Source organism: Sporisorium graminicola, chromosome SGRAM_16 (assembly GCF_005498985.1).
Source record: "Sporisorium graminicola strain CBS 10092 chromosome SGRAM_16, whole genome shotgun sequence".
NCBI classification, from domain to species: domain Eukaryota; kingdom Fungi; phylum Basidiomycota; class Ustilaginomycetes; order Ustilaginales; family Ustilaginaceae; genus Sporisorium; species Sporisorium graminicola.
In genome coordinates this window covers 285,731-308,321 of record NC_043726.1, presented here as the reverse complement: position 1 = coordinate 308,321, position 22,591 = coordinate 285,731, and the positions used below count along the sequence as shown (strand labels likewise).

Genomic DNA, 22,591 nt, shown 5'->3' with positions numbered 1-22,591 from the left:
GGCACAAACATCAGATGCATGAAAGGCATCGAGTGGCGAAAGATGCGATGTGGTCGAGAATAGGCTTCTGGAACGAATGGGCAGAACTTTGGTGTGTGGGAGCATCATGGCGCAGCGGCGCCTTTTTCTTCTTCGGTGTCCTTGCTAGCTTCTACCGCCTCTGCTTTTGCCTCGCCATCCTTTTGTGTCACCTCTTCCTCCTCTTCGCCGTCATCCTCAACGTCGCCCTCCTCATCGTAAAACGCCTTCAACGCCTTGGCCGCCTCCCTGTACTGCACCTTGACATCGCGCAGCGTGATAGTCAACTTTTTCAACGCCTCCTCCTCGGTCAAATCGCTGATGCCATCTTCGCCGTGGCACTTGCCGTAGTGCTGCATGTGCTCGCAGCTATCGCGCACCTTGATGACGCCCACCGCGGCGGAAGAGCCCTTGAGAAAGTGGCCCAGCGTCGACAGCTCGGTCAAGTTCTTGGTGCTCAGCGCGACATCCATCTCCTGGAACGTGGTGATAGCCTGGTCAAAGTAGTTCCAAACAATGCTCTTGGAGAATTCGCGATCGTCCTCGTCGTCCATCTCGAGCAGCTGCGAAAAGATGTCCATGTCGATGATCGAGGGCGAAAGGTCGCCTGCCGAGCCGCTGGCTCCATCGGCACCCTGCATGAGATCAAGGGGCATGTTGCGGCGGAAGCAGGTGGTGAGGGGGGCCGGTAGCATCACCGTCGGTGCAGACATGATCGAAGCGGGTGTAGAAGGGCCGAGTGCGGCGAGCGCAATTGTAGGAATGTGTAAGAACAGTTGCCACAGAATTGAGTGGTGCGTAAAGTGCGTTTCAGACAGATAACCAGTAAAAGTCGTCGAACGGTTCGAGGGTATGAGTTAAGGAAGAGGGCGAAAAATCGGAGTTCGTGGTGGTCAGTACGAAACCAGGAAAGCAGACAGAGACAAGAATTTGAACCGCGAGACCAAGGAGGGCGCAAAAGAGAGCAGAGCCTTCACGAGATGAAGAAACCGAAGACTACGCTGCAATCAGTCTGCGGTTCCTGCTGCTTCACTTTTCCCTACGTCCCGAATGACCCGCACGATGCAGCGCGCAGTCCGCAGCGCAGCGCAATTATCCTTTTCCGATACCGCAGATTGCCGTATGACTTTGCCGTTCCTTGCTGCGCATAGTAGATGCAACTTCATAGGAAATGAACTTATTTGTCATCGGCGCAGCACTGATCGAGCAGCCGGCACCGGCATCGGTTCCGGAAAATCCACCATACCTGGTCGGTGCGCTGTCGTCGACGCTCTTGATGAGATGGGGGAGACATGCAGGTAGCGCCGGAGCCCCGCATCCAATGCAGCGACAAGGTGGGTTCAGAAAGCTCGTCGTTGTACTTACAGCTTCCGACATGATATGGTTCTATGCTCTATGGATTGACCTCGGTCCCTGTCAAGACGATGGTTCTGGGGCTGGACTTCGAGACGAGTCCGAGAGGCGGTGAGATCCGGCGAGTCGATGGTGCTTCTCGATGTGTAGCGATGGATCGAGGATTTGCCGGTGAGCAACAGTGCGTATCAGCTTGGATAGATCCGTAGGGTTTGAAGTCAATCCTTTGCGACTGGAATCGTTGTCGATCGGTCTGTTGCGGTCTGGGAAGAAGTAGGCTTGCTGCTACACAGGCCTCGTTGAGATCACAGATGCGGTGAGCGTTGAGTCGGGTGACGAAAGGTCTTGCGCTCTCTCTCTCTCTTGATGGATGGTGACGAAAGGATGGAGAAGAGCAAGGACTAGACAAGTGACGAGACAATGGAAGAGAAAGTGGCAGAGAAAGACAGAGCGGCGTGAGTGTGTTGTGCACCTGCGTGTTGCGCAGGGCAGCGTGACTTTTCTAGACGCAAGGTCAACTCGGCCTTGGATCTGATGCTCCTTCGCCTATGCCGATGAATCCACGGTCAGTCAGCCGGTCACTCGTCCGTCCGCCTCTACTGCGTCACTTCCGTCATCCGACACGGACACACAATACTGTAATTGAGCAGCTGGTCATGGATCCTTTTTTTTCCCTCCTTTCCTCCCTCCCACTCAGTATCAGTCGAATGGCAAAATTATTCTTTTTGTTTGCTTTCGGTACGATTTTCAACTCCGCTTCCTCTGCTCTCTAGCTCTTTTTCGTGAATTTCATTCGTTTTCTTGTTGTTGGAGAACAACAATAAACTGGCTGTCCCCCCCTTACCTGCAATTTTTCCCTTGACACGGTCTGGTTGCAGCTTGTAGATGAGGCTGTCAAGGTCAGACATAGAGTTGCATCCCGTTGCAGGAAAAGGTAGCGGGCGAGAGGGGCGCTCCTCCGGATATAAGGAGAAGAGGCGGAGCGAGTGCAGAGCTGTTGAGTCGATGAACCATTTTTGAACTCGGAACCTTGCAGTCTGATGCAGACCGAAAGCAGACCGTCGCGACTCGCCTGCCTCTTCTGACTGCGTTGCCACTGCGCTGGGTTTGGGGGCGAGCTGCACCGCTTCGATCGCGTTGCACCGACTGCGCTCAATCGCGCTCAATCTGACCCGCAAAATGACGCCGCCGTAGAACTCCATCTTATCTAGGCGAGGACCAACAGCTTTCGATTCGATTCGAGACAGCCAGATGCATCGGGTTTGCTTCCCCTCTCCGCCTTGAACCCCAGGATGGCTGTGTTCCTCGTGAGTTCTCACCCCGTTCGGTGTTCGGATCGAGTCGAAACCTCTCTGCACCCAAGCATGAGGCGACACATGGCCCTCGCTTACCCGTGCATTCTCTGTCCTGCTTCGATCGCTAAAAAATTCGCTCCTGCCACGTTAAAGTGACGTTTCAGCAACACCCTTCTCGAGGTGACCCGCGGCATGGCGAGCTTATCGTTCCTTCCGACCAAGGTGAAACGCATGAAGGCCTCCTGCCATGCACCGTCTTGAAATTCGCGGCGTTCCAGAGCCTTTGGTTGCGGTTTTAAGGATCGGTGAACTCCGAGCCTGCCAGGTCTTTCTTTGTGCCTTGACAGCATCAGGTGTGCCTGCATAGCCTGGGGAGACACCTTCATGACACGCGCGAGTTGACTCGGTCGGCGGTTCTGCATCGGCTCCGCATCGTCAGCGTTTGACTGCGAACCAACACAATGAAACCATTGCAAAATGTTCTCTCCAACTCCGCCTTACCCTTCGCCAGTCTCCCAGTCCCCCCAACTGACGTGCAGGCTCCTCCTGCTGGTCTTCATGTCTTACCCTTTGTCTTATCCTGCTTCGGCGAGGGAGTATTATGACGAGGGTGAAGCCGCACATCAAACAAAACAGTCCATCCGCGGCACGCTCGAGCGCCTCGTGGCAAACACATAAGTCTCGATCTCGCGCAACAATCGTTTGTTCCTGAGTTCAAGTGTCGTCTCTGTGGCCATGGTGTTTCAAATAGCGAGTGGAACGCGAGCAGCATGTGCACACAATGCCCCGTAAGCGAGCACACATGTCGAACTCAGTCGCATCCCGAGAGCCTCTTTTCCCCTTCTTGTGCCCCACCAGCCCGGTCGACTGCCCCTCAACTCCCATGTCGTTCGGCTGCTGTCGCTGCTCCGTTCTGATACGCATCAGGCTTGATCAGGCTCACAATCCCCTGTGGATCTCAATCCATCCAAGATCCACCGCTCCCCTGCTAGACCAGCTCTCTCGTGGCATCCCAACCTCATCACAACTCCGCGCCCCCACTCCCAGTGTGAAAAGCGAAGAGGTGTTTTAAGTTTGTTTCGCAGTTGGCGGATATTACATTGTTAGCACGCAAGAGGCGCAAGGTGCAAGAGCTACCCTACAGATCCTACTCTGGCAAGATTCCAAAAGGTGGCAAGGGAGGCGTCTGATCTTTGCAGACCGACGAGGTTCCTCCGCTTAGGCCTCGAAGGTGACGGCAGCGCCGAGCTTGTGGGCGTTGGCGGAAGCCTGCGAGTCGCTGAGCTTGACAGTGTCAAGAGCAAGGCCGAACGAGGCCTTGACACCGGGTCGGAGAGCCTGGGTGTAGCCGAGGCAGAGGATACCGGCGTTGTTGATCTTGGCCTTGACAAAAGCGGCGTTGTCGAGGTAGGTCTTAGTGCCGACCTCGAGGTTGACGTTCGAGTTGGGGCTCTTGGAGTCGTAGGTGGCGCGGGCACCGGCCTCGGTGTCGGCGTTGACGCGGTGGTAGTAGCTGGCCGAGTAGGTCGAGAGGTTGCCGAGGCCGTGGAAGGTGACGGCGTAGTCGGGAGCGTGGAAGCCGGCGCCGAGGTTGTAGCGGCTCAGCTTGCCGTCCTTGACGTCGTAGGACGCCTCAGCACCAGCAAGGAAACCGTCACGGCCGAGCACAGCGTCGGCGGTGAAGATGGGGCCTTTGAAGAGGTCGAGGTGCTGGCGGGTGTGCAGACCGGGCTGCTTGTAGGTGGAGGCGAAGAGGGCGTTCTTGGTCTGCTTCTCGGGGACGAGCGTGGAGACGAGCTCAAGCTTGAGGCCTTTGGCGATGTGGTTCTCGAGCTCAATGTGGTTGCGGAGAACGTTGGAGGTGGACCAGGCCTGGGTGAAGGTGACGCCGTTCTTGCGGTCCTCCCACTTGGCCTCGAGGTCGCCGTTGATGGCCTGCGACTTGGAGTCCCGGATGCCGAGGACGCGGAAGGTCACACCGTTGGGGGTCTTGGTCTTGACCTCGAGCGAGTTGCCGTGGATGGGGTAGTCCTTGGAGAGGAGGTCGTTGGCAGCCTTGCCTGTCGAGCATCCAGGAAGGTAGCATCGGAGTAGGGTACGGGGTTTCGTGCGAGTGATTGTCGTGATTGACGCAGTTCCAAGAAAGAGAGACGCTGATCAGCACGTGTTCCGATTCAGACCGACAGCCAAGTGAGTGGACGTCGACTTACCAAGGTCCTTCCACGAAGGGGGAACGGGCTGGGAGACGATGGGAGCCATGTTGCTGAGGAAGAGATGAAAGGCAAGGGAGCAGCAGTAGGTTGGTCAGCAAGGGGACGTCGGGGCGCTGGTACCACTCGAAGTTTGTGGTTTGTGTTTTGCGTATGGCCGGGACAGTATAAGCAAGCCGCTGCGTAGACGGACGCCGATGGCCGATGCTGTTTCGAGCTGGACCGTGCTGAATGGTTCCAGGACCGGTATGCGTTGGACGTACAATATTAGATGTAAGACGAAGGAGACGTGATACAGAGAGGTATAGGAGATGGAGGTGCTAAAGGAAAACGCGAACGATGGTGGAGGATTCGCCTCTCTCTCTCTTTCTCACACACACACTTCTCACTCGGACAGTACGAACTCGGGGTGTTGTTGAATGCGCTGACCGTGAGACGAAAAGCGACTCGCTCATTGAAAATAGGCGGGCTGGCTCAAAAATGATGGCTTGTTGGGCCCTCTTTTCATTTCCCCCTTTTTTTTCGGCCGCGAACGGATCAGGCTGCTCTGCAGACTGGAGGAAAAGCGTGAAGGCGAGAAAGCCTGGCTGGAAATTGCGAGCAACGGACGCGCCCGATCAACACCTGCACAACACACTCAGCGCGCAGCACGAGAGTGAGAGGTAGAGCAAGCTGCTTTGTTCGTTGACGGGCAGCAGGCCGCAGACGACGACCAACACACACTTGGTCACCGATCGCACTCTGCCTGCGTGGCCTTCCTCTTCGCTTTTTGGCAGACTTTTTCTTCGAGATGTTACCCGCCAGCGTCTCTTGAATGGCCTGCAGCAGCGCGCGCTCGAGATCGCTCTCATGGCGCCAACATAGCAGCATCACCAAGGCGTGATCGCCGTAGAACAGAACTAGGCTAGCCGTGCAGCCGGATGTAGCGGCTATGCGAGTGACGCCTCAACCTTGAACGATGAAGCCCAACCACCGGCTCCGAGTCGACTTTGGCTGCGTCTGTCTACCGTTCCAGCACAGGTGGAGAAAGGTAACGACGGACTGAACGGATATTTCCATCAAAGAGCTTGACATTCCACTGTGTTGAGCGCGGACCCTTGGCATTCTGGCTGCAAGCGACCTTTTCTGACGCCAGCTTCCACATGCCACCGCTTTTCAGCGTTTGCAACCGTCACAAGCAAGTGTTGACAGCATACGACGCTTTGGGGACGGCAGAGCATCAAGTGTGGCCAGCCCACGTTCGTTCAATGTGACCTCACCTTGCGGCCTTGCCTAGTTCACCTCCACCCTCAGAGTTGTATTCAAGTGTTGGTGGCGAAAGCGCCACAATTCTAATTTTGTATTCAGTTTTTCATTGGGTTCAAGATACCATTGCCAAACGCGACACACTGTAGAAGTGCTGCTGAGTCCGTGCGCGCCAGACCCGTCCATCCGTCTGTGCTGCGAGCCAAAGAGAGGCTGCTCCAGATCACCGGGCGCACCGAACAGTCGAGCTGCTAACGCTCCTTCCCATGCTGAATTCGTGACACACTGTGAGATCCGCGTTCGCGTCAGGTGGACGACTGAGTCCACGCTATCTGTTGCCCTAGCAAGGTCTCCGGGGAGAAATTGCGAGTTGTCCAACCATGCGTGCCTTTTGTAGAGAGATGCGAGGGCCAAGGGGAAATTCCAGTGTAGGCCCAATTGTATCTGCCTTGGCTGGCTGGCTGGCTGGCTGGCTGGCTTTCTCTGTAAAGTCACACGGCCAGCTCGGCTCTGTCTCTTGTTCTGTCAACGCTGTTTCTCCTTTAGGAAGACAATTCCGCTGCTCAGACACGCAGGGAGAGGCGTGGGATTTGTGAAGTTTCGCTCTTTTGTATGCTGGTGGGTGAACCCTGAGCCAAGCCTGAAGGCCAAAAAAGGACCCGACGTCGTTGCTTCACGGCCTGCCGGCCCACCTTCACACTTTGCCAACATCATCAACTCCATACTCACCACTATCATCGATCAGCAGCCCAACGTCGTCTTCGTGACGTTCAGTACCACCCTCGTTACATCTCAAAAGATCCTCTCGCTTTTTCCTGGAATCCTCTCCAAGCGATCCGGGTTGCCGAGTGTCTCATAAACTGTACAGCAGCAGCAGCAACAGCAACAGTAACAGCAACCGTTAGACAAGACATCAAGCTCGACGCTCAATCAGCCCCTTTAACGGCTACTACCACCTCCCTCCAGAATGCTTCCGGCCCAGCGCAACAAGATTGATATCTCGTCGTTGAACGAAGAAGAGCAAAAGCTCTTCCGACTCTACGGCAAGCTGCCCAAGAAGGACTTGCTCCAGAACAAGCTCAAGGAGCGCAAGTATTTTGACTCGGGCGATTATGCCCTCTCCAAAGCCGGTAAGGCGCCCCAACAGTCGGTCGGTACAGCAATCCCCAACCCAGAGACGATCCCACACGCCTCGACCGTCACCTCTCCCGGTGTCAGCGCCGTATCGCCTACCGGCTCGTTGCCCGGTCAGCAAGGCGCTCCCCAATCGGTGCCCGTCAACGTCCCCGGCGCCGCCGGTCTGGCTTCGCGTCCACAGGTGAGCGCTTTCCCCATCAGCGGTGCCGGTTCGAGTCCCGGCAAGGAGAGCAGCTCGCTCGGACGCGAAGAGCACGTCGTCAACGCCGACGATGCCATGCAGGACTGAGCAACAGCATTGCGCCAGCAATTTGCAGTGAACCGCCCATGCTGTCACACCGGTACCTAGTCGTCCGAATCGTGTGTCTGTTTCGGCCTGACTGCAAATGCCGCTGCGGTCCGCACGCCTCCTATCATCTCATGACCACACAAGATTCATCGGAAGATCCTCGGAAGTCGTCCCTGACGCGACCTCGCCACAACTCTCTCTCCTCACCCCCGTCAGAGCCATATTCTGACCCCCTTGCCGCTCTTCGTGCAGTTAGAGACACGGTGCCGTCTCTCCCACGAAAGATCGCCAGCACCTTTGCTCTCGGGCATTTCACCCGTCAGCGTCACCCGAACAAAACCCAGCACTCTTCAACCGTCAAGCTGCAACTTTGAGATCGCGCTCCTCAGGCGCTGATTAAGTACCACACCGGCGAGCCTCGAGGCTCGTGCACGCCCCAACAGCGTCACCGCAGATAGCTTCGCTCCGCCGCATCACCGTTCGAAGGAACCAGCCAGCTCAGCACGAGGACCACAGCCAGGATACTTGTACTGGCGGATTTCACGTGCAGAGGTGGCGTGTCTTCCACTCAGACCGCTTCGCTAGCCTTCTCAGCCTCCTCATCGAGTGGAATCGCCATGGCTGGTTGCGGTCATCTCTGCCAAGTTCCACTGCGGTGTGATAGCGCCACCCTCTTGCTGCCTCCCAGATGAACCGCCAATCCGGCTTCTTGACCACTCGACCCTTGTCAACACTGGCCTGCGTATAACACCCATTGTATCATCGAATAGTGCCATTGTGTCTTACTTTCCTGTGTCATTGTCTGCTGGCCTATCTCGCTCGCTCTCTGTCTCTGTCTCTCTGTCTCTCTCGTCTTTTGTCTCTCGAGTCTCGTTCGCAATGCAGATTTCAGTACTACCGAAGTGTTTGGCATTGCTGCCATTGAGAGTTCTTCGGCCAGTAAATTCGATTTCCAGAGCCTCTATTCTGATGTCTTTTTTCTTTCGACTAGCAACAAAGTAACCAGACTCCGCGCCAGGTGGAGGCCGTACGCCGTTCTTGATGAGCAAGGTCATGTTCCTGTGCCCAAGACACCGACTCGCTCTGAAACAGAACTGTGTTCTACCGGATGTGACTGTCCCAGCACATCTAAGAAGGTGCACATCACCGAGTACTGTTTGCGTTGCACTTGCAGAAGAGAAAGAAAGGTTTTGTACCGAGAAAAGAAAGAATCCCTTGGGCGGTAACCGCTCCACTCCACTGCATCGCACGACCCTGGCCGCGGAGCTTCACTTGCTTTCCAGTGCGTCCCGCCCTTTGGTGTCGGGGCCTGTCGTTGCCCTCAACTCCGGCAGACCTGCCATCCGAGAGACAGTCCTATCGGCTCCAGTGCCGGCCGACGATGCAGTGGAAACCTCCGCGGACGGTGGCAACGCCGCGTCGAATCGTCCGCAAAGACGATGACAAATGCAAGCTGTTCTATCAGAATTTATTATAAGATTTGGCGCGTGTCCCCACCTTCGTCAACGAGCAAACAAACGCGTGATAGACTCTAGAAAGGCATGCCAACCAGGAGCCTTCCGTTGGTCATATGTGAGAGGGTAGGAAGCTAGCCGTATGAGAGGAGATGAGAGAATGAATCTTGCTTGACGTAGCGCACCGTGTGAGAAAGAGCAAGAGAGAATCCTCGCTTTGGTCGGAAAAAGAAGCATGCAAGGGTGCCGTCATGGCCGTGACTCTGGCTCGCTTTCACATCCCCACACATTTCTGACAGGTTACCGCCGAAAACCTCTGCGAAGATGCCTTTCTCTCCTTCCTCAGGGATGATTTGGTGGTAAACCACAGATCCTAGTCAATCTGCATCCGTCTGGGGCATCAATATAAATGTCTGCAGCGAGTTCGGTGGTTCCTTTCGATTCGTCGTCATCCCCTCTCGGACCGCACTTACGATACGTGTACCTGCCATCCATCCATCCACATCAAACCGTCCGCGATCCCCAAGGATGCAGTACAAACTCTCGAGCTCGTCGCTCTTCAGCGAGTCGGCAGTAGGCAAACTCGTCGCTGCCGCTCAGAGCCACAGACCTACTACCTTCACCGGCTATGTCGCGCTGGCCATCGCCACGCCGGCGGTGCTGATCGGTCTTCTCATCACAGTGACACTCACAAAGATGCTGTACAGGACAACCATTTACCACTTCTACATCTCACCGCTGCGACATCTGCCCGGACCCAAGCCGAAGCCCTTCATCGGTAACATGGACGAATTCATCGGCAAGCCGGGAGCGGGTGCCGAGATGAACTGGTCTCGCCAGTTCGGCAAGGACGGCGTGTATCGCTCAACGTTCCTGTTCGGTCGCGAAGCGCTACATTTTCAGCGACCCAAAGCTTTGAGGCAGATCCTCGTCGAAGATCCTTATAGCTATCCGAAGCCTGCGATAGCGTGGAAGCTTCTCGGGCTTGTCGCCGGTTACGGCCTGCTGGTTGTGGAAGGCGATACGCACCGAAAGATGCGCAAGACCATGAACCCTGCTTTCTCGCTCACCAACCTTATCGAACAGGTATGTAGACTCCATTGAGACAACTCGTTCACGTAAGTAGACCTCGTTCAAGTAGCTAACGTAACAGATTGTACGTTCTGCGTCCTCCATCAGTTCCCCGCCTACTACGACAAGATCTACCCCTTGGTTGACATCCTCAATAAAAAAGTCGACGAGTCGCCCGAAGACTCCGCGATCATCGACTGCGACATGTGGGTCAGCAAGGCACTGCTCGACATCATCTGCCTGACCGCCTTTGGCTACGAAGCCGACTCGATCAACAACCCGGAAAACGAGCTTGCCTCGGGCTACGAGACAGTGCTCAGCCTGCAAAACGGCCAAAATCAGGCTCGACTCAACGTCCTTCTGATGATTCCGTTTGCCGATACGGTGCTCGACTGGGCCTCGGACAAGAGCGACTGGTCGTGGGTGCTCAAGCGCTGCAAGCCCGAATCGTCATTGCACATGCTCTTCCAGATGCTCAACGGCATGCACCGCATCAAAAGCGTGGCCAAGAAGATCCTGTACCGACAGATCGAGTCTGGCGAGCGTGCAGGCCCCGCGGGCCAGTTCAAAGCCATCATCGACATTATTGAAGAGACGAATCTCGCGGAGAACGACGGCAAGCCCAAGAGCCTCAAGCAGGCCGAACGCGATATGATCACGCAGGTGCTGACGTTCTTGGGTGCGGGACACGAGACCACGGCTTCGGGCGTCGCCTGGACGCTGTGGAACCTTGCCACACATCAAGACGTCCAGGACAAGCTGCGCAAAGAATGCAAGGAGCTCATCGACCAGGACGAGCGTCCACCGTACTCTGCCATCAAGGGTCTGGCGTACCTGGACGCAGTGATCAACGAGACGATGCGCACCACACCCCCCGTTCCCCGCACCGTCCGCATCGCAAGCAAGGCGTCTTACATCGACGGAGTGTATGTGCCCAAGAATACGATGCTGCCCATCTCGAACCGCGCCATCAACACGGACCCGCACGTGTGGGGCCCCGACGCCGAACAGTTCAAGCCGGAACGCTGGTTCAATCTGCCCGAAAAGTACGACCGCACCTTCAGCATGATCACGTTCATCGCCGGTGCGCACGCCTGCATCGGCCGCACGATGAGCTACCTCGAGATGAAGGCAGTCATCTGCGTGCTCGTCTCCAACTTCAAGTTTGAGCCCATCTCGAAGGATCAATCGCCCATCATGGACACGTTGATCACCATGAAACCGAAGGGCGGTCTTCCGCTCAAGGTCTCGCGAGTTTGAACAGGGGGAGCGAAGGTGTTCGTTCGCTTTGTGCTTTGTTCTCTTCTTCCTGTACGTAGTCTTGTCCGGAATTCTTTCTTGTACTAGAATGTATGACTGTCCTTTGACTATGGTTTGCGCAAAAGGGCAAGCCGAAAGAAGCAACATGCAACTTCGCAAAAAAACAGAACTAAAAGGAAATGCCCCGTACTGGGCTCGAACCAGTGACCTTCTGTTGTATAATACTCAGACTAATCTGAGGCACTGTGTATTAGACAGATGCGATAATCCAACTACGCTAACGAGGCTTTGATACTCGAGGGGACTGGAGTTATCAATATATACCGGTAAAATAAATAGATAAGCAAATTTTGTGATCGACGTGATCTTCGCTTTGGCGCTCTGGTGAGACAAGGCATCATCTCGTCTGTACGCCACGGTAAAAGGAGCTCATCCATACCTTCTCGAACAAATTCGTCGCTGCTAGGCGAGCAAGGCGACTGAGTTGATGCTGGTGCAGACAAGGGGATCTACGATGTGTGACCGTCATCTTCTTTGCCAACGGTGATGCTGCAGGTCTTCATCATTTCTAGCATCAAGACTGCGTACTGGGGAAAAAAATCTTTCGCCTTCTGTCGGACGGGAGGGAACTTGGACTAAAAGCGTCAGTCAAATTCTTCTTGACGCTCTTTTTTCCGTTTTGCAAAGGAAAAAGGCATCAGGGAAGAATGCTGGATTGTGCGCATTTGCGGGATGCAGCCTCGTGACTTGTATATTTGGAGATTTTGACAACGAGTGGTACACTTGCTTGATGGACCTCGCTTTCCCGCATACCAACACCTTTTTGCATACCATTCACCTCTCATACAACATGTCGACTGCTACACAGAAGACCGCGGCCACCGCAGCCGCCGCTCAGAAGGAGGAGAGCTTCAACGACAGCATCCTGCCAAAGTACAAGGTGGCGGGCGAGATCTCGGCCAAGGCGATCAAGGCGGTCATTGCAGCTGCTGGCGAGGGCAAGACGGTGCTGGAGCTGTGCAGCGTCGGTGACAAGGTGCTTGAGGAAGAGACTTCGGCCGTGTACAAGGGCAAGAGCATTGCCAAGGGCATTGCGTTCCCTACCACGCTTTCGCTCAACAACGTCGTGTGCAACTACTCGCCTCTGCCTACGGACGAGGAGCAGATCACGCTCAAGAAGGGCGATGTGGTCAAGGTGCAGCTTGGTGCCTACATCGACGGCCTGCCCGCTATCACTGCCGAGACGTTCGTGGTGGGTGCCGACGCCTCCAACCCAGTTGAGGGTCGTGCTGCCGACGCCATCAAGGCTGCGCTCGTCGCCGCCGACGTCGCCATCCGCGTCATGAAGCCCGGTGTGCTCAACACCGAGGTCAGCAAGGAGATCGAGGCCGCCATCAAGCAATTCGAGTGCAAGGCCGTCGAGGGCATGCAGACCAACCAGTTCGCCAAGAACGAGATCGACGCCAAGAAGAAGATCGTCCTCAACGCCGAACCGGGTACCAAGCCCGACACGATCAAGCTCGAGGAGGACGAGATCTACGGTGTCGACATCTCCGTCACCACCTCGGCCGAGGGTAAGACCCGCTCCGAGGACAGCAAAACCACCATCTACCGCAAGACCAACAACACGTACCTGCTCAAATTGCAAACCTCGAGAAAGGTGCTCTCCGAGATCCAGAAGAAGGCCCCCACCTTCCCGTTCAACCTCAAGAGCCTCGACGACGTCCGTCGTGCGAGGATCGGTGTCCAGGAGTGCGCAAAGCACGGTCTCCTGACCCCCTTCCACGTGCTCGAGGACTCGGACAAGAAGGCCATCACCGCCCAGGTCTTCTTCACCGTTGCCGTCAACGCAAAGGGTGCCATCAGGATCACCCCTGCCCCTTCCTGGGCCAACGAGGAGAACCTCAAGCCTTCCAAGCAGGTCACCGACGACAAGATCAAGGCCCTTCTTTCGACCGCCGTGCGTCAGACCAAGAAGAAGAACAAGCCCGCTGCCGCTCCCGCTGCCTCGGCTTGAGCGTCCTTTTGTTTTCCGCACATGGATCAAGGCATCACATCTCAGGATCCCCTTGCGTCAGGTGGCAAAGCAACGATCCACTTCGTTCCTGCCGCAAGCCGTTCTTCTCACGCGTGACCCCTTTCCCAGTCGCCAACACCTCGGGAGAATCGTCACACCAAAATACACCTCCCTTCCATCGCACCACTAGCAATGGAAAGAACAGCAGACCAGAACAAAACATCTTCCAAAAAGGCAGCCATTGAAGCGAGAGTGAGCTTCCAAAACATCCGAGTCGAGTGAATCTCTTCTCGTCATTGCAACAAAAGTGTGTGTGTCATTCATCGGTGCTTCGCATTCGCGGGCTCGCCTTAAAGCGCCAGATCGTCGAAAGCATCCGGATCCTCAGGCTCCATCATCGTGCCCTCGTTCTCCACCATCGCCGCATACGCCACCATCTGCCTCTGCGCATCCTCTCCGTTCTTCACCTCCTGCAGCCCGGACGGCATGCTACTCAAGTCGAGCGCAGCCTGCATTGGCTCCGTCAGCGCCCGCATCGTCGCCGGTTTGTCCGCGCCCGCACTCTGTTTCTTGCTCGGGTTGAATTTGGCACATCGTGCCTCGCTGAGACCGTACAGATGCTTGAGGTGATTGCGTAGCAAAAGTGCTGTGCCCGAGATGACCGACATGTTGGCAATCGTAACCGGGTCGACGTGCGCCTTGGGTCCTGCTGCTGCGCTGTCTTCGTCGTCGGCGTTGCCGGTCTGCGCTGCGGCGACGGAATCTGCGATCTCCGTTGGTTGTCGCCAGCTGAAAGTCTGCGCTGGGTCCACAGTGTCGGCGAACGGCGGAGGTGCATCGGATGCCAGTTGAAGCTGCCATTCGCCCGAGAGCCACGGGTTGCGAGACATGGCGAATGGGCTGATCAGGTCGCCTCCTGCGACGAGGAAGGCATCTCCAGGCGGTGCCGGCGGGGTCCTCATGCCACACCCTACCACCTCCGTTGGCGCCGAGCTGACCTCAAACTCCTGCCTGGGCAGATGCGGCTGGATCATATACAGCACCTGCATGCCAGAAACAGCCAAAATCGAGCGCAGTTCGCCAATCACGACGAACAGCTCTTCCATCGTCTTGTAGTCCAGCGTCGCCAGATTGTCTGCCATGAATCGCGCAAACAAGACCTCTTCCATGCTGCAATCCGACGCCGCCGTGTTGACGTCGAGCGCCTTGACAATCTGCTTCAGAAAGTCGAGTCGTATCGCGCGACGGTCTCGCAATAAGCCGTACCACGCACCGAGCACCGCGGTCGGCATGATGTCGACACGGAACCCGCGCAGCGCCTCCTGCGTCTTGGACAGCTGCAGTTGGAAGCGGAAGGCAGAGCGTGCGGTGTCCAGGAACCGAGCCTGTACGAGCGAGGCATGCTTGGACGCAAGGTGGCTGTGCAGCTCCATGGCTCGACTACGAAGCTTGCGGTCCTCAAGCGTCTCGAGCGACACGAGATACGGTACGCACTGGATCGGATGCGAAAGACCCTGCAACACCGTGAAACGCAGAATGTCGATGGCGGTGCGCTGCAGTGAGGGGTTGGAGACCTCAAGCGTTGCCTTGAGCACGTCTTCCGAGTAGCGCTGCATCATGGCCGAGCCGACACCCGTGTCTGCAAACGTTTCCGTGTTGCCGACCAGGATCGTCATGTCGACACTGCCTGCATCTGGTTTCTCGGGCTTGCGACGCCCGGTGCCCGCTGTGACGACAGCGTTGTCTGGGTTGCGGCGGAGAGAATCAGCGCTCAGGAAATCGAGGATGATCTTGAGCAACGTCGCGCGGTCCTGCAACGAGCCGGATGCGAAAATGTCGTCCATCATTGCTGTCAGTGAAGGTCGGGTCATGAGCGTGGGGTGAGCACGGAAGATAAAGCCGAGATTCTGCAGGGCGACAGAGCGTACCGCCTCGTTTCCCGTCTTGTGGATATCGAGTAGAGCCTCCGACACCACATCAACGAGAGGACGCTTGCTCACCGCATCGATCTCGGCCGCCGTTTCGGGATACTTCTTGCGGATCTCGTCGTAGTCGGCATGTTCGCACAGCGAGGCGGTCAAGGACATGAGGGTGCTCCATGCCTTGTTGTCATCTACCTTTTGACCCTTGAGCGCCATCTGCCGCATCGCCTGAACACGCATGAAACAGGCTTTCAGCGTCTGGATCAGCAGCTTGAAGTTGTGCGTATGCGTGGTGATGACGGCGCAGTAGCACGCAATGAGCTCTTGCAGCAGGTGGAGACCCGCTTTGGGTGGCGGTCGGTTGACCAGGGGGCGAAGACTCTTTTCCAGAGATTCGGCAAACGCCAACGCCGTCTTTGGCATGTGAGGCAAGCACGAACGGAAGATCCTCAACAGCAGGTCCATGATCTGCACCTCCTCACCCGTTTGGGCTGCTTTCAGGTAGGGCAGGAGCAACTTGGCCTTCGAGATGGTGAGGATAGCAGGGTTGGTGGAGACCAGCAGCTGCACGATGCGGATGCGCTTGACTGTGTCAATGTTGGACGCACCGCTCGACTCGACCAGGCTGTCGATCATGGAGTCACCCAGCTTCTGCAATTTGGCATGCAGCTCGGCCGCCTCGCTCTCGGACTTATCCTTAAACAGTCGTCGGAACACCTCTTCCAAAGGTGAAGGGCGTTCCTTGACAACGTCGGCAACAGCCATGATGATCTCGATGGTGTCTGCCACTTTCTTATCCGCGTCCGTCTCTTCGGGCGCGCTCTCCTCCATGAGATGGCCTTCATGGCCACCTTCCGGAGCCTGCTCTCCGACCGACTTCTGCAGCTGCCCAGCTTCGCCCTCTTTCGCTTCGACAGCATCTGCAGGCTGCGACGGCAACGGCGTGGAGCGCAAGGGGCTGCCTCTGCGCCGAGTGTACAGACGCCGAGCATCAATGTCCATCTCAAGCCACATTTCGCCGATGGTCAGAACAGCCATGTCCTGGACGACCGTATCTTCATCGTTGATACAACGGACAAGGCGAGCGCACGTGTCGATGCGGATCCTCTGGTCGTCCGTCGCCTCGTGCAGGCTCTTCAGGAGGCGGACCATGCGTTTGCGTACCGATAGACCGGTGTCGAGCACTCGCGCAGCGATTTGCTTGTAGTATTTGGGAATGTGTTGCGGCTTGCGGAGCAGGTAGCTGCCAAACAGCGCCACAGCACTGTCTCTGACTGCATTACTGGAGTCCCGCAGACGGACCTCGATGGCACTGCGCAGCGAGTCTTCGTCGAGCAGATCCGGGTCAACCTGCGCGATGCGATCGATTCCACGTAGCGCCTTGCTGCGGTTGGCGATGAGCGGGTTGTTGAGACCTTCCACGAGCAGGTCTCGCAAGACCGCATACGAAATCATGGAGCTGCTGGCAATGAGTGCACGTTCCGAGCGGTCGACGGCTTGTTCGAGCATCTGTGCGTCGGGGTTCAGATCGTCAAACGAGGCGTCGGTGGCAGAAGCGTCGAGCTCGGAAAGCGTCAGCATCGCCGCATCGAGCTCTTCGCGGAAGTGCTGCAGCTTCGCGATCTGCACTGAGCAGTCACTTTCTGAATTGCGCAGACCAGCTTGATCCTCCTCCGCTTTGGCCCATGCGGTCGCCAATTCGCCTTCGGCCTGGACGAGAAGGAACTCGAGGGCGCCCTCGGTGGAGATGTCCTCGTTGCCCGTCTTGGCGAGGAAACGAGAGATGAATGTGTAGACATTCACAAATTCCTGAACAGCGCGTCGATCGTCCTCGCGCAAGGCCCTGAGCATGGAAAGATAATCCCAGGTTGTCCACTCTGGTCGCTTCGACGGGCTGGTCGTGGACGGGCCGGTCGATCCTGAAAGTTGGGCGACAGCGCGTTCGCCAACGCCTTCAGTCCCCTGAGCATCGCCTTGAAGCCGCTCGGTCGAGCTCGATGCGACGTCAACGCGAGCAGGCTGCAGCTGCAACTGGCTCTGCCGCAGCCTCGCCGCGACTAGGCTGAGCTGCTCGAGAGCTACCCCCTTGGCCTCCGGGTGACTCTTTGCGTCTTCGAGGTAATTGCCAAAGACTCGACAGAAAGCGCTCAACATCAGGGCTGCGGCCGGCCATTCCGGCAGAAAGAGGGCACTCAGGAGGTCCTGGATCAGCGACTCGATCACATAGGCGTGGCTCATCTCTTGCGACGACTTGGCCACCTTGGTTTGACCGATGCGTTGCATGAGATAGCCCGCGATGGATCTGGCAGATGCATTGGCGCCTTCCAGTCCGCGTCTCCAGATTGCAATTTCGGCCTCTCTGGCGTCGTTCGCGTCGGGCTCGCTCGTGGCGTTGAACGCTTCGGTGACGACTTCGAGCGCCTGCGTTCGCTCTGGGTCGACGTCGCTGTTGGACATACCAACCCCGTGTTGGTCCTCTTCGCCATTCTCACCCTCTCTGCCCCGCGAGAGACGTTCTGATGTGGACCGTGCGTAGCTGGCGACGCCGTGCGAGGCTGCCTGGATGAGCTGCAGCAGCAGCGCATTGATCGAATGGATGCCCTTGCCGTTGCGCAGACTGTATTGTCGCCGGTTCCTTTTCATATCGGTGAGCTTGGACAGCGAAGTGAGAATTTCTTCGATCATCCACTGCCGTTGGTCGGGCGCCTTGGCGAAGATGCTACGCAGCAGATTGAGAGCTGGCAGTCGCAGCGTCTTCATCGAGTTGGCGCCGCCCAGCGACTGCAACGCCGATCGACCACGGGCTGAAGCTTTGGCAGTCTCGCTCGACGCGCCTCCACTGGCCGCCTCTGGCTCGAGCACGAAGAAGGGACCGAGCGCAATGTACACAGCGCTGATAATGATGGAATCTGACAGAGCGATGGACGGCATGCGCACCATACGCTGCACAAAGAAGAGTGCCGAGCAGAGATGTGCGAAGAGGTCGGAGAGGGTGTTGCGGCAGATAATGGCAGTACTGGAGGTAGATTCGTCTGCGTTGACTGCTGCGGCGGCGGCTGCTGCTGCTGCTGCTGCTGCTGCTGCTTTTTTCTTGTGTCCCTTTTGAGGTGCCAAGACGTCAATAAGCGAGACGAGGGCTGGGTGGGTCGCAGTGGCAGAGCTTCCCGAGCAGGCCTCGATGAAGGGGAGCAGAACCTTGTCCAGGCAGACCTTGACCGCGTCGAATGAGGAACGGATGTGGTCTTCGGACAGGACCTGTTTCGGTAGCACGTCGCCGGTGAGCATTCCAAGGCTGCATTCGGTAGCCAAGACGGCACGATCCATGACGACAAAGGTCGCATTCAGCTTTTCGAGCTCTTCGTTGGCAGACGCTGGCTCTTCCTCGTTTTCTGCGTCGTCCCGGTCTCTCGGTGTGTCCGCCTCTTGGCGGTCAGGCGTCTGTGCAGGCTCTGGAGTTTTGGAAGTGGAGTTGCTGCGGTGCTCCGCTTTACGGCCTTTCTTCGGCTTGGTCGGGGAAGCCAGCTCCGAGGCCATGGTGCGACTGGCTTGGGACGGGAACGGGTCGATGTTCTCGCCTGCACGCGCGGTGCGCTCCAGAATGGTAAGCAACCGCATCACGTCCCCAGCAGGAATCGTGGCGAGGCTTGGGTTTGTTGCTGGCTTGGCTTTGCCCGAGATGGTGGCGATCTCGGTATGCGGGCGGGAGCACTTGACGATGAGTTTGAGCAACTTCTGGAGCGCAGCTGCGCGCAGGACCAACACGGAGCGAGAATCCCCGCCCGTGGCAGAAGGCGATTCAATTATTTCGAAGAAGGGGTCGGCGGCAATGGAGAGACTCTGGCCGGGAAGCAATTCTTGAAGCGAATCGCGATCCGGCAAGGAGTCATCCGCCTCGAAGAGATCTTCGATAAGGCCGCACAGCTTGGCGATGGGCACCTTGCGTTGCGAGCTCTTGACAGGGCCGGTGCTCATTTTGGCGAGACTCTTTGGGCCCTCGGAGACGGTTTCTGGCTCGTAGGACTCGAGAATTTCGAGGCCCTCCCAATCGCTGCCCTCTGCATCCATTCCCGAGTCGCTATCCTCCACAATCTGATTGACGAGTTCGGAGAGGGATTTACGCTGTCGCCTTTTCTTCTTCTTCTTGGGTGGCGGTTCGGTCTGCAGTGAAGGCGGATCGAATGGCGCAGGGGAATGCGGGTGGTTACTGCCCTGCGCATCATAGTTACAGGGCATGAAAGCGGGAACCTCGACCAGGGAAAACGGCATGGCTGAGCCATCGCGCTGTTCGTTCCTGAAAGTGTCCTCCTTTTTGATGCTCTTCTTCGGTTTGGACGGCTTTGATATCATGGCAGGCAGCTCGCTCTGCGACGAGGTCGCCCGCAGGTCGTTGATCTGCAGATCAAAGACAGGGCTCTGAGAAGGGTCCTCTTTGAGCTTCTTGCTGCGCTTGCGCCTAAGCTTGTCGGCAGAGGTCGGGTCCTTACGTTTGCTCGATGAAGCCGCATGTACAGGCTGGGGTCCGGCCATGCTGGGATCGTGGGGCTGCAGAGGGAAGTGACGGTGAGCACCCCCGTTGGTCGCAAATGGCTGCGGCGCTAACGGTGAGCTGCTAGGAGGCTGCCAGAGTGAAAAGTGGGCGTTGGGACTGAGCAAATTGAGCGGATCGGGACTCTCTTGGACAGAGAGCATCTGACGTATGGGCGGTGGCGGTGTCTGTGGCTCTTCGGATGGAGGCAGGGCCAGCGGATCAAACGAGAAGGCCGGAGAAGGCGGCGGCATGGTCGCAGATGCTGCTGGAGCTGGAGGTCTGGCGAAAAGCTGACTCGGCGAGGCGAATTGAGGCAGCGGCCCGTTGCCGATGGAAAAGCTCGCTGACGATGTGACAGGTCGAGAAGGGGCAACTGGCGCGAGTGTGGCTGTCTCGGCGGTCACGGCGCCTTTCGACTTGCGCTTGACAGGTTTGGACTTTGACTGCTCCATCGGGTACGCCGTCGGAAGAGCTGATGCAAGGGTGAACTGGCGTGGAGCGACATTCGGGCTGGCCGACATGGCACTTTCAAGTGTAGAGGAAGACGACTGCAGCGATTGCAGAGGCGGCGCAACGTGCTGCCGTGAAGTGTTCAGAGAGTTCCTCGCCACGGATAGACTGGGAGAGCCTGGCCGGATCAAGTGCGGCATGCCGTTGCTCTGTCCCAGCGAAGCTCGATTTGTGGATGAAGACTGTGCGGGTCGAACACCCCAAGCAGCGTCAAGGCTGCTGCCGGTAGAAGAAGGAGCACGTTGAGGGTTTGCTTGCGAAGCTGTCGATGGGTGGGGAGGATTGGTGCGTTGAGCGTTGGCTTGAAAGTGCAATGAGCTGCGACGGACAATTCAGAGAAGAAGAATGCGATACGACGAGAGCACAAGTCGGAAGTATGGGCACAGTCGGAGGATGAGCAAATGAAGGAGAAAGAGAAGCGGATGTGGTGTCAGCACGAGATCTCTGCATGCCAAATTAAGGTTTTGCGGGACGGCGTCAATCGAGCAACGAGAATCTGCGACCGTGGTCACGACGCGGCTCGCTCGCATGGGTCCCACTGCGCAGCTGTTGTACTGTGGATGTGATCGTCGGTATCCGGAAGTGATGAGCTTACCTGTCAAACGGGGGGTTGCGATGCGATGGTCCCTGGCTTGGCTGCATGTCCAAGTAAGGTTTGCTATGGTTTTGGTTCCAAGAAGAAAGGCTAGGAATCGGAGCGGCGCTCTGCACATCCCTATGGGCAGCCGGCCAAGTGTCCAATTGTTGTGCGGTGTTGTGGGGAGGAGAGTGCCATTTGTGTGAAAACGAGAGTTCGGCCGCTTGAGTGGTGTGCGCAGCAGCTTTTGCAGAGAGTGGATCGAATGCCTCTTCGAAGTGAGTTTGGGCAGAAGCGCGACGCATCGGTGGGTTCGGAGTGGGCGTCCCGAAATCTGCCATCAGATTGAAAGTCCTTCCACCCCGCTGTCCGCCGCTTTGGAATGCATCCGACATAGGCGACTGCGACATGGCAAGTCGTTCTCTGGTGCCAGTGGAAGGCGCGTAGGGCGACTCGTACGCAAATTGGCTTGGGTCAGCGCGAGGCGGCTGTAGCTGCTCATGTCGCGGCGTAGAGTGGGTCGAGGGAGACGCGAACGAATGCTGTGCGAATGCTTGTTGCATTGGTCCTGTTGGCGGCTGGAAGCGACGCTGGACTGGCGAAGCCACATTTGCAAAATCCAACGATGAACGCTGCGTTTGCTCTCCTTTATACTCCTGCTGCTGGTACTGGAGGTCGTGTGTTCGTTGACCAGCGCTGTGTTGCGGAACAAAGCCGTTGCCTGCACTTGGGTCAGCGCTGCCTACTAACGGAAAGGAGCGACTGTACTGCGCGGAAGGGGATGGCTGTACTGGGTGTGAGGGAGTGTAGGGCCCGTGTACGGATTGAGGAAAAGCGGCAGAGGATGGCGATGACCCGATGCCTTGGTCGAAGCCTGTTGTGTACCGAAATTCGAGTGACTGGTCTGCGTGGGACATTGCCGGATAGGAAGGTCGGGCAACACCCGAGGCAGGTCCGCCGTGGTAGGAAGTCGATGCATTGTGCAGATACGCCTGCTGCTGTTCGGGCCTTGGCCGTTGTTGCGAATGACCCTGAGATGATTGCTGATGCTGTTGAGGCTGTTGCTGTGCCAAGTTCTGTGGGTACTGTGGCTGCTGGTCAACATACCAGCCATTCTGACCGTTCATGGTTGTTGAGCGTCGCTAAGCTCAGCGGACGGGCGGAAGAGCCGAAGCTACGCAAAGCGCTGGTTGATATGAAAGGTGACCACGATTTCGCCAGACATCCGAGCAAAGGTAAATCGAGCCTGTGAGCTATCCGAAGGCGAATCGTCCGATCGCTAGCGTGTGCAACTTGTCTGCATCTCGATCCTTCTCTTTGGCCTTCAGCGGTTTGAGCAGAGTCGTGTCTGCAATATTGAGATAGGGGAGCGCTCTGGGAAATCCTTTTCGGGTAGAAAGTTTATGGCTGAGCCGTGGGCTTCAAATGTCGACAAGAGATGAAGACCAGATAGATGAAACGGTAGTTGAGGGCATGAGCTTGAGTCTGTCAGATGAACCGAAGTGGCTTCGCTTGGCTCATTCAGGGTTCTGTTGTGTCGTGCCACGCTAAGTCAGTCAATTCGTTCTGTTCCTCTTGGTAATCTGCGGGCAAAAGGGACGCGAGCCTCGAGCCGCCTTTCCGACTTCCGCGCTTTTTCAGGCCTCACGCGTTAAAAGGTTCTCAATACGCTGTCAAAGCAGTGAGAGGTTCCGGCCGATTCTAG

General features: G+C 56.9%; 6 protein-coding genes across 6 annotated transcripts; 3 read left to right on the top strand and 3 right to left on the bottom strand.

The window, feature by feature from the left end:
* Positions 1–104: 104 nt before the first annotated feature.
* On the bottom strand, positions 105–1,395 carry EX895_002725 (uncharacterized protein; the record flags this gene model as incomplete). The annotated part of the gene is made up of 2 exons (XM_029883323.1): positions 105–653; positions 1,384–1,395. 2 exons carry the CDS (start codon positions 1,393–1,395, stop codon positions 105–107), a joined length of 561 nt encoding a protein of 186 aa, XP_029740358.1.
* Positions 1,396–3,884: 2,489 nt separating this feature from the next.
* Positions 3,885–4,925, bottom strand: EX895_002724 (uncharacterized protein; the record flags this gene model as incomplete). The annotated part of the gene is made up of 2 exons (XM_029883322.1): positions 3,885–4,726; positions 4,877–4,925. 2 exons carry the CDS (start codon positions 4,923–4,925, stop codon positions 3,885–3,887), a joined length of 891 nt encoding a protein of 296 aa, XP_029740357.1.
* Positions 4,926–7,088: 2,163 nt separating this feature from the next.
* Positions 7,089–7,547, top strand: EX895_002723 (uncharacterized protein; the record flags this gene model as incomplete). Its single annotated transcript, XM_029883321.1, has 1 exon — positions 7,089–7,547. The coding sequence occupies one exon, from the start codon at positions 7,089–7,091 to the stop codon at positions 7,545–7,547; it is 459 nt and encodes a 152-aa protein (XP_029740356.1).
* Positions 7,548–9,529: 1,982 nt separating this feature from the next.
* Positions 9,530–11,332, top strand: EX895_002722 (uncharacterized protein; the record flags this gene model as incomplete). Its single annotated transcript, XM_029883320.1, has 2 exons — positions 9,530–10,087; positions 10,181–11,332. 2 exons carry the CDS (start codon positions 9,530–9,532, stop codon positions 11,330–11,332), a joined length of 1,710 nt encoding a protein of 569 aa, XP_029740355.1.
* Positions 11,333–12,182: 850 nt separating this feature from the next.
* EX895_002721 (uncharacterized protein) lies at positions 12,183–13,349 on the top strand (the record flags this gene model as incomplete). The annotated part of the gene is made up of 1 exon (XM_029883319.1): positions 12,183–13,349. The coding sequence occupies one exon, from the start codon at positions 12,183–12,185 to the stop codon at positions 13,347–13,349; it is 1,167 nt and encodes a 388-aa protein (XP_029740354.1).
* Positions 13,350–13,699: 350 nt separating this feature from the next.
* EX895_002720 (uncharacterized protein) lies at positions 13,700–22,013 on the bottom strand (the record flags this gene model as incomplete). The annotated part of the gene is made up of 2 exons (XM_029883318.1): positions 13,700–20,627; positions 20,905–22,013. The coding sequence occupies 2 exons, from the start codon at positions 22,011–22,013 to the stop codon at positions 13,700–13,702; spliced, it is 8,037 nt and encodes a 2,678-aa protein (XP_029740353.1).
* Positions 22,014–22,591: the final 578 nt, after the last annotated feature.